Source organism: Cricetulus griseus, chromosome 2 (genome assembly GCF_003668045.3).
Source record: "Cricetulus griseus strain 17A/GY chromosome 2, alternate assembly CriGri-PICRH-1.0, whole genome shotgun sequence".
NCBI lineage: Eukaryota > Metazoa > Chordata > Mammalia > Rodentia > Cricetidae > Cricetulus > Cricetulus griseus.
Genome location: NC_048595.1, coordinates 202,645,119 through 202,655,375, shown reverse-complemented (window position 1 = coordinate 202,655,375; position 10,257 = coordinate 202,645,119). Strand labels below are relative to the sequence as shown.

Here is a 10,257-nt window from a genome sequence, read left to right as displayed (position 1 = left end):
TTTGGAGTAGACATTCTTTCTGTTCCAACCTTCCTAAACGACACTGTGGGCTTGTTGGAGATGGCAGTTGGTTTCAGGTGGTCTTGCTGCTCTGCTCCTGGTCGCTGAGTTGTGCTCAGTTGAGAGGAAGAGCATGAGACTAGGCAAGGAGCCACCTGAGTGGTGGGTGGGTCGAGGGGTTGTTTCCCTATAGTTTATGCTCAATGAACAAAAAGGGATAAGTGAGGGTCCTCCTTCCTCTAGGGTGCAGAATGAGAGAACAGTGCCTCAATGGGCAACCTGCACAAAGCTCCTGGCAAGGTTATGAGGTTGTGCAACTGCCTACGGTAGAGTGTGTGGCCCTAGATTGCCTCAGAAATGGTGGAAGAGGACCCAACTGGGGTTCTGTTTATTAAGCAAAATTAAAGTGTTCTTGCTGGGTAAGGACAGACTACATTCTAGTTAAAAGTGGCCTTTTGAGAAGGAAGTTGTACAGAAAAGCAAGACACATCATCAGAGGCCTGCTTCTATGACACCTGTTTGAAAACATTCTCCAAAGCATTTGAACCCGGAAACATAATTAAGACTATGTAACTTTGAAGCCGGGCATTGGTGGCACGCGCCTTTAGTCCCAGGCAGATCTCTGTGAGTTCGAGACCAGCCTGGTCTACAAGAACTAATTTCAGGACAGCCTCCAAAGCCATAGAGAAACCCTGTCTCGAAAAAAAAAACATATTATAATAATATATATATATATATATATATAATATATATATATATAATATCTTTGAAATACAGCTCCCTGGACATATCCTTACAGCCTGGTGAGACAGGTTAATATATTAGTGCGCTCACCAAAAGGATTTTTCCCCAACATAAAGGCACCGGGATACAGCAGCTGTAAAATGGGGCAGTGGAGGAGGGGCGATTTGGAACAGGCTTGCTTTGGTGAAAATCAGAAAGTGAGATAGCCTACATTCTGGATATAAATGTCCTCAGAATTAGGACATCCACTACCAGTGGTACTTTCTGATGGGGGTGGAGCTGAGGTCTCTGGACTTTTCACCGACTTGAGACCCACTCTTCTCTCCTACCCTCTCCATGAAATTGGACTTCACATCTCCCTAACCTCCAGCACAATTTACCATCCGAAAGTGCGATCAAACCATGTGGACAGGTTCCCTTTAACCTGGGAATTGGCGGTTATTGATGAGTGTTGGAGTCGACGGGTGCAGCTGTGCCTGGCCCCAGGAGCCAGTAATGGGGGAGGAGGGTTTGATGGTCAGTGTTTGGAGTATGTAGCCTGTAAAATACACTTGTTAGTTTCATATCGTAACAGTATGAATTAGTGGTTTTGGACCCTTATCATAGTAGTGAAACCAATAACCCCCACCTTCAAGATGAGGATAATTATAATTTTTGCCTTATAGGGTAGTTGTGAGGATTCAGTGAAATAGCATGGGAAGCTCGAAGCACAAGGGCCTGGCAGTTAAGCAATAAAGCAGCTGTTGCTCCTCCGGGGATATTTAAGCCTTCAACCTGATTTGGGCAGGGCGGGAGGTGGGCTGAAGCTGATGTCAAAGGATGGAGCCAAAAGGGTCCCCCGCCAGGAGGTTGGCCTCCAGCTTGAAGCTCAAGGAAAATGAACAAGCGATTTAGAGAGGAAGGCTGGGCAGTGAGGGTGAAGGCGCATGCCCAGCCACAGCAGGTGCTGGGGGGGCGCGCCGACACTGCGGCCTCCCCTTTAAGAGCCGCCACCGCCCACGGCCCGCTGCTGCGGCAGGGACCTCCCCTTTAACGGCGGCAACTCCGCGCTCCGCTGACCCCACGGCGGCTGCCGCTGCTAACTGCAGCTCCTGCAGCCCTCACCGCCGGCCTCGGGCAGCTGCATCCTAGCCCGGGCTGGGTCCCCGCCCCGCCATGGTGTCCTGGATCATCTCTCGCCTGGTGGTGTGAGTGCGCAGGCAGATTCGGGGCTCGCCCGGGTAGGGGGTGAGGGGGGCCGGTGATGGAGGGCGCGGTATTCAAGCCTGGGATGGATTAGCCTCTGGTCCCTATGTGGTTTCCCCAGAGACAGAGATGTGAGACGGAAGACTGGAAGGGGATCATTACGGAAGCATGGCAGGCCTGGTTTCCCAGAGACCTCACCCATATTATTTTTAAAACCCATTTATTCTTAATTGCCTTGCTCCTGCGCCCTCCCCCATCCTAGAGGCTGAGCAGCTACTGATTTATTAGGGGAGGCGGGTACATCCCCTCCCCCACTGAGCAGATCTACGCTGGAGGAGCCCAGCATACAAGAGCTTCGGGAAGAGAGTAAGAGCTGGGGAACATGACAGGGGGGCCTCGTCATTCCAGAGCTCAGATCCCAAAGATTTCAGGCCTTCCTCCTGCTTCCACTGATTAGAGACTGGATGAGGACACCTGCCCTAAGGTATCCAGGAACGAAAGCTGGGCATGGAAGCCGAGGTGCTGGCTGGGAGGACAAAGTGTGGGGAGGTAACAGGATGGATGTATTTTATCTGCTTAGGATTGTGAAAATCACGGGAAGCACATTTGATAGCCTTGATTCCAGGCACATTGTAACAGTCACATTGTGGAGCTATGGCCCTGGCACCTCCCCCCATACGGGAAGAAATTCCTCCCTGCCCAAAACACATGATCCTAGATGTTGGCCTTGAAGATTCTGCCCCACTACCCAACATCAGCACAGGCCGAAAATGCAAGGCAACACCCACATTTGAAAGGGCTGAACTTCAGAGCCAACCCCTCCTCTAGTTTAGGGCTCTGTCCCTCAAGCTCCATCAGGACTGGCACCGCAGCAGCCCCACCCTTCTTCACATTCAATGTTGTTAGATACTTGTGTCCTGGTTTCCTCTTAACTCACTGGAGTTTCCTCTAACCACCCCCCCCAGAGGCCTTATCTCTCCGATTGTCATTCAGGATGGCTGCTTCTCTCCTGACCTGGGCAAACTCCCTGGAGGATATATGACTCTTTCTCCCCTACTGATGTCCTTTCTATAATCTATAATCTGTATAATCAGTTAGGGTCTTTTTTTGTTTTTGTTTTTTGTTTTTGAGACAGGGTTTCTCTGAGTAACTTTGGAGCCTATCCTGGCACTCGCTCTGGAGACCAGGCTGGCCTCAAACTCACAGAGATCCGCCTGCCTCTGCCTCCCCAATGCTGGGATTAAAGGTGTGCGCCACCAACGCCCGCCTCAGATAGGGTCTTATGCCTAGGTCTTCTGTACCTGCCCCCAGACCATGTTGACATGGGGTTACAAAACTCTTTGTCTCTTCCAGGACCTCCTACATCTGTGTCCTCTGGTCCCAGGATCACAGTAGTTCTCTTGACTGCCAGGTTGGGTGCTCTGTTAGGTGATGTTAGGTTCCCTTGGGGAACTGGTCCTACCCAGCCTGTCTGAGACAAGGAAGTGGAGAGTATGAACAGATGGGTTGAGTGGGCATTAATTAGGCCAAGAAGGAAGACCTCTCATGGCAATGACTAGCCCTCTGGACCCCCCATAACGTGCTTGTGCATAGCCAAGGATTCTGGCTGAAGGGACCACTTTGGATGCTCTAACCTCTGGGTCTTTCCCTAAGTCAAGGACTAAAGGAATGAGCAATGACTGGGAAAGGGCTGCTGAACCCCTCCTCTCCCCTCCCCACCTCCAGGGTGTGCATCTCCAGAGTCTTGACTGCTCTGACTTAATCCTTGACCAGAGCAACTTGGACAGTTGATGCTTCTTTGGAGCTCTGGGCCTTTTCTCCTCAGCAACGCCCCCCCCCCAGGGACTAATACAGAGCTGGGAGGGAGAAGGGCCCAGTAACCTAACCATGCCTGCCTCCCTAGGCTCATCTTTGGCACCCTGTACCCAGCCTATTCCTCCTACAAGGCTGTGAAGACCAAAAACGTGAAGGAGTATGTGAGTGGAACAACTTACCTGTTGAACAAACATGGTGGTTGGGGGCACATTTTGTCACATTTGTCATATACAGGTGGGGGTAGGGTGTGGCTTTGTGCCACACTATCCAACAAAACCCTGACCTGAGCAAAAGAGGTTCTGGGATGTTCCCTGTTGGCACCCAGACATGGTATAGTTGACAAATGTGAGGTCCTGGGTATCTTTCCCCAGGACTTCAGTATGGAGCAGGCAGCAATATGGAGTCCTGGGTGTCACTGGTTTAGCCCTGGTATTTGGAGCTGACAGACTGGGGACCTTGGGTGATTACATGTCCACAACCCTGGACCCCAAGTAATGCTGTCCTTTGTCCCTCAGGTAAAGTGGATGATGTACTGGATTGTCTTTGCCTTCTTTACCACAGCTGAGACACTCACGGATATAATCCTGTCCTGGTGAGGCCCAATGTCCCCTCCTGGAATCTCAAGACCCAGACCTCTTCTTTTCTCTAACCAGATAGGTAGAAGATTGGGACCCAGGCTAGAGTCACCCCCAATCCCAACAGTCCCTCAGTTTCCTTAATATACTGCTCTTAAGGCCTGATATCAGCATAGTAAGAACAGACATAGCAAGTCAAGCATGGTGGCACACCCTCTGTTCCCAGCACCTGGGATGCAGGGGCAGGTGGATCTACATAGCGAGTTCCAGACTAGCTGGGACTACACTAGCACAAAGGACAGACAGACAGACAGGACCTCCACGTTTCTTTCTGGTGACAGCCACAGCACCACGTGGTATTCAGTGAGTCTGCATCCGCTCTGTCACCCTCATTGTGACAACAGACAGGTGACCAGTCCCAAAGCTTCATCTTCCCTGTTTGTGGGACAGGCTTAGAGTTCGGTCATGTGGACACTGGATGCTCATATTTCTAAGGCATTGCAGGCACTGATAGGCTTGAAGTGTAGGTGCATTATGGGAACAGGGAATATGTCTGAGTCCACTCGTCTTGAAGAGTACAGTATATGGAATTTGAATCACCTGTAATCCCAGCACTGGGGATCCTAAGACAGGGAGTATCATTGCAGTTTTGAGGCCAACCTGGTTTACATAGTCTCAGGGTAGGGGCAGCGAAGTAGCTCATCAGCAAAGCTCTTGCCACACAAACATGATGCCCTGAGTTTGATCCCTGAAAGCCATGTAAGAGTGGAAGGGGAGAATCAGCCCCAGATACGGTCTTCTGACCCCACAGATGCATTATTACAGTAGCCTGCACCCAGCATGCGCGCACACACACACACACACACACACACACACACACACACACACACACACACACGTGCATGTGCTCGTGCATACTTGTGCACATATCATATACATAATTAAGATTTTTTTAAATTTTATTTATTTTTTATACAACATTCTGCTTCCATGTATATCTGCACACCAGAAGAGGGCACCAGATCTCATAACGGATGGTTGTGAGCCACCATGTGGTTGCTGGGAATTGAACTCAGGACCTCAGTGCTCTTAACCTCTGAGCCATCTCTCCAGCCCTGTAAGGTTTTTTTTGTTTTGGTTTGGTTTTTTTGTTGTTTCTCAAGACAGGGTTTCTCTTGTAGCTTTGGAGCCTACCCTGGCACTCACTCTGGAGACCAGAGAGATCGAACTCACAGAGATCCGCCTGCCTCTGCCTCCTGAGTGCTGGGATTAAAGGCATGCGCCACTAACGCCCGGCTATAATTAAGATTTTTAAGAAGAGGCAATTCCAGCACTCAGGAGACTGATAAACAGAGAGGGGGAGGAGGGAGGCAATAGCTTATTGGCTACAGCCATGTAACTTCGTAAGTCCACTTGCTTTTTTTTAATTCAAAAAAGCATAATTTTTCTTTTTTCCTCCTTCCTTCCTTCTTTCCCCTAGACAGTTTCACTATGTGTCTCAGACTGAGTTGACCTGGAACACTTTTGTAATACAAGTTGGCCTCAGAATTGCAGTGATCCTCCTGCCTCAGCAGCTTTCCAAATGCTAGGATTACAGGTGTACACTGCACCATTATGCCCAACTTTCTCTCTTTAAAAACAAAACAAAACAAAAAAAAACTTACTTTATGTGTATGGGTATTTTGTCTCCATGTATGTATGTCTGTGCACCATGTGTGTGCCTGGTGCAAGAGGAGGTCAGAAGCCGGGCAGTGGTGGTGTACCCTTCAATCCCAGCACTCGGGAGGCAGAGGCAGGCAGATGTCTGAGTTCAAGGCCAGCTTGATCTCCAGAGCGAGTGCCAGGATAGGCTCCAAAGCTACACAGAGAAACCCTGTCTTGAAAAACCAAAAAAAAAAAAAAAAAAAAAAAAAAAGGTTGGAAGACAAAATATTTCATTTGTAGACAAAGCCCTTGTGTTTACCAGCTATGGTTTTAGTAGACAGAGGTAATTTAAAAATTTGTTAAAAGATTCAGGGTGCTAGGTGCTAGGTCTGCATTCCCTGGGTACCAGTGAAGGAGAGGACTTTGATGAGGGCTTTGTGAGGATGTGGAAGACGTGGGAGGTTGTGGCCTGGGCATAAAAGCCTGTTGGAAATGGATATCCCTACCCAAAGTCAGAACTGAAGGCCTATCACTAAACCATATTGGATTTTGGAGTCTGAGGCTAGTGTGAACAACAAAGTGAGACTTCATCTCAAGAAAAAGTTTTCCAGCCAGGTGGTGGTGGCAGGGGCACACACCTTTAATCCCAGCATTCATGAGGCAGATGCAAGCAGAGCTCTGTTTGAGCCCAGTCTGCTCTATAGAGTGAGTTCCAGGATAGCCAGAACTGATACACAGAGAAATCTTGTCTCAAAAAAACAAAAAAAAAAAAAAAAAAAGAAAAAGTTTTAATTGAAAAACAGTTGAAGGGCTAGAGAGTTGGCTCAGTGAGTGAAGCTTGCTGTGCAAATACAAGGCCCTAACCAGTCCCCAGAACCCATGTTTAAAAGGTATGATGAGCCAGGTGGTGGTAGCACACGCCTTTAATCCCAGCACTTGGGAGGCAGAGGCAGGCTGATCACTGTGAGTTGGAGGCCAGCCTGGACTACAAGAGCTAGTTCCAGGACAGCCTCCAAAGCCACAGAGAAACCCTGTCTCGAAAAAACAACAACAAAAAGGTATGGTGGCCCATGCTTGTAATCTCAGCTCAGGGAAGCAGAGAAAGGTGGACTACTAGGGCTTGTTACTCCAAGTCAGTGAGAGCACTGTTACACACACACACTGACTGACCTCTGTTACACACACACACACACACACACACACACACACACATATGAATGAGCATGTAGCAAGCAAAGCTACTTGGGGAACTGAGTGAGGAAGGAAGACCACAAATCTGAGACCTACCTAGGCAACTTAGTAAAAAATAAAAAGTCAAAGGCTTGCCAAGCATGTTAGAGGTCAACACTGAAATAAGAAAAAGGGCATCCAGACTCCATCCTGGTCCTCCATCATGGAAGGAGGGCAGGATTGGAAGACGGGTGATCGGCACACAGGACTTGGGAAGGAGAGCAGCTTGCTGGGGACAGTCCTTCTGGGATCTCCTTTTCCCATGTCTTATGTGCCCCAGGCTGACCCTGGACTCCTTATATCACTGAAGATGATCCTCCTGCCTCCACTTCCCAGGTGCCTGAGATTTAAGAATGGACCCCCATGTGTGGTCTTTGTTTTATGGTTTGTTTTGAGATAGGGTCTTAGGTAGTCCAGAGTGGCTACAAATTTGTGATCAGTCTGCCAAAAAAGTACAGGGATTCTAGACATGTACCCCAGTTGGGGTCACTTCATTTTTTTTTTTTTTGATTTTATTTATTTATGATTTATGCAGTCTATACAGTCTTCTGCCTGCATGCCAGCAGAGGGCACCAGATCCCATTCAAGGTGGTTGTGAGCCACCATGTGGTTGCTGGGAATTGAACTCAGGACCTCTGGAAGAACAGTCAGTGCTCTCTTAACCGCTGAGCCATCTCTCCAGCCCTGGGGGTCACTTCTTACCTCCCCACATGGAGTCTGTTTAGCACCCCTCTCCCATCCTCCCAGTCCTCACAGAAACCTTACAGGGTGGGAGCTGTCCAAGAGCAGTGCTGATAACTCTCGTGCTCTGCACACACCTCTGTCCTCCCAACAGGTTCCCCTTCTACTTTGAGCTCAAGATTGCTTTTGTGATATGGCTGTTGTCTCCTTACACCAAGGGCTCCAGCGTTCTCTACCGCAAGTTCGTGCATCCTACACTGTCCAACAAGGAAAAGGTTTGCCCCCACCTTCAGCTCCTCCCAGCCTCACTGAGCTGAGGCATTCCCATGCTGTAGCCACAGGCATTTCCTGTGGGTGGCCAGAGCCTGCAGTAACCTTGCAGAGCCTAGCTCCCTGGGGTATGAACAAAGGTAACTTGTCCACAACATTACCTCTCCAGTCTCTCATCCCCCTAGGAGATCGACGAATACATCACACAAGCCCGAGACAAGAGCTATGAGACCATGATGAGGGTGGGCAAGAGGGGCCTGAACTTGGCTGCCAATGCGGCAGTCACGGCGGCTGCCAAGGTGAGCTAGGGATGGGTCAGACTCCTAGGGGCCCCACCTTGTTTATCCCATTGTATCCTATCCAGGCCCCTTGGCATCCACCCTGTCTTCAGGCCTTGGAGACTTTGGGCTGTGCAGCTCCAGGCTCCAGCCCTATTTCTTCTACTGTTTGGTCAATTTCCTCATCTGAGCAAAAGGAAAATATCCCAACACCATGGTAACCTCTATCTCCACCCCGCCCCTCCCTCGTGCTCTCTTGGTGCGTGGTGGTAACCCTAGGGCCAGGGGGTGCTGTCCGAAAAGCTCCGGAGCTTCAGCATGCAAGACCTGACTCTCATTCGAGATGAGGATGCGTTGCCACTGCAGGGGTCAGACGGCCGTCTCCGGCCTGGCCCTGGGGCTCTCCTGGACACCATTGAGGACTTAGGTACTGGCAGACTCTGGGCTGGGGGAAAGACCAGACAGAGAGACCCCTGGGCTCTTATTCTCTTTTCCTCCCCCAAAACTAGATGACCCTGGCCTGAGTGTAAGGTCTAGCACAAGCCAGGCAGATCCCCGGACAGAGACCTCAGAAGATGACCTGGGAGACAAGGCACCCAAGAGGACCAAATCAATCAAAAAAGTGCCCAAAGCTGAGGTGAGAATACAGGCTGTGGCCTGGGGAGATGGGGATAACGGAGTGAGACCAGGCTGAGCCCTGTCATCCTCTCTACATAGCCAGTGGCATCCAAGACGCTGAAGACTCGGCCCAAGAAGAAGAGTTCTGGAGGGGGTGACTCAGCTTGAGGTCCTCACCTTCCCCCACCCCTCCAGCTGTAGGACAAGCACCGGGAAGAGCTGCAGCCCTAGGCCCTGCTCCACTGTGGGCCTCTAGCTCAAATGTTTCAGACCTGAGAACCCCCTAGATGGCTGTTTCCAGTGCCACCTCCCCATGGACACTCCTCCAGAGGGGTTTGGCAAAGAGGAGGGAGGCACAGTTGCAGGGTGCAGGACAGAAGCTGATGGCTGAGTCCTTGAGGAGGTGGGGGCTCCTTGGCCAGCACTGCTCTTCTCGATGCTCTAGCCCCGCCCCGCCCATCCAGTGCCTTGCTGAAGACCATGGCCATCCCCTTCTCTGGGGCCTGACATGCCTCCACCACTTTTCCTTGAATAGGGGTAGTGGCCACAGTCCAGATAGACCAAGGAGGGGGCCTCAAGGCACCTTGTGAAGGGAAGACATGGGGTAGGTCTGAGGGGGGAGGGTGTTACTCAGGCCCAGCTAGGAGTGGAAGACACAGGCTGTAAATGACCAACATGGCCTTGCCAGAACTGCAACTGGTGGGGCTATGTGGGGTACACCACCAAAAAGAGGTGGCATTCCAAGGGATACATGCTGGGGAGGATGGGTGAAAGTGGTCACTTCCTCCCTACGTCAGCCCTGGTCTTTCTCCCTCTTTATCCACCCCTGCTGGTCTCTGAACCCCCGAGGGTCGAAGCCCTTGACAGAATGAAGCTCCAAGGGGCCTCCCCACTACCCTTCTATCCTTGATCTCTTTTACCCATTCATGCCCCTAGGCTGGGCTCCTCCACTCCTATGGTCCACTGTAGAGGTCCTGCCAAGCTGACCCAGTTCCTCTCCCGTCAAGGGGACCCGGCCTAACTTGTCACCGGGTCCCCTTCCTGTGCCAAGCAAACCCCTGTCAGAACCAACCTGGACCCCACCCTTGGCCCTGGTTCTGCCAGATTCATTTCGGGCCAAGTGGAATCTATGAAGGAAGAGAAAGGGGGAGCTGAGAGGCTCCTAAGTCTGTAGTGCCCACTGGATGAGCCAATAAATGAAACTCTGCCACCTCCTC

General features: G+C 50.7%; 1 protein-coding gene across 1 annotated transcript; it reads left to right on the top strand.

The window, feature by feature from the left end:
- Positions 1-1,621: 1,621 nt before the first annotated feature.
- Positions 1,622-10,257, top strand: Reep2 (receptor accessory protein 2). The gene is made up of 9 exons (XM_035438739.1): positions 1,622-1,687; positions 1,833-1,984; positions 3,833-3,905; positions 4,260-4,336; positions 8,029-8,149; positions 8,330-8,443; positions 8,702-8,849; positions 8,932-9,059; positions 9,140-10,257. Exons 1-9 carry the CDS (start codon positions 1,622-1,624, stop codon positions 9,206-9,208), a joined length of 948 nt encoding a protein of 315 aa, XP_035294630.1. The 3' UTR covers positions 9,209-10,257.

Excerpts from the sequence above, each read along its gene's own strand:
- Reep2 (XM_035438739.1), top strand. The coding sequence starts at position 1,622 with ATGAACAAGCGATTTAGAGAGGAAGGCTGGGCAGTGAGGGTGAAGGCG. Across the intron at positions 1,985-3,832 it reads GTAGGGGGTGAGGGGGGCCG|GCTCATCTTTGGCACCCTGT; the intron begins GTGATGGAGGGC and ends CTGCCTCCCTAG. Across the intron at positions 8,444-8,701 it reads CAGTCACGGCGGCTGCCAAG|GGCCAGGGGGTGCTGTCCGA; the intron begins GTGAGCTAGGGA and ends TGGTAACCCTAG.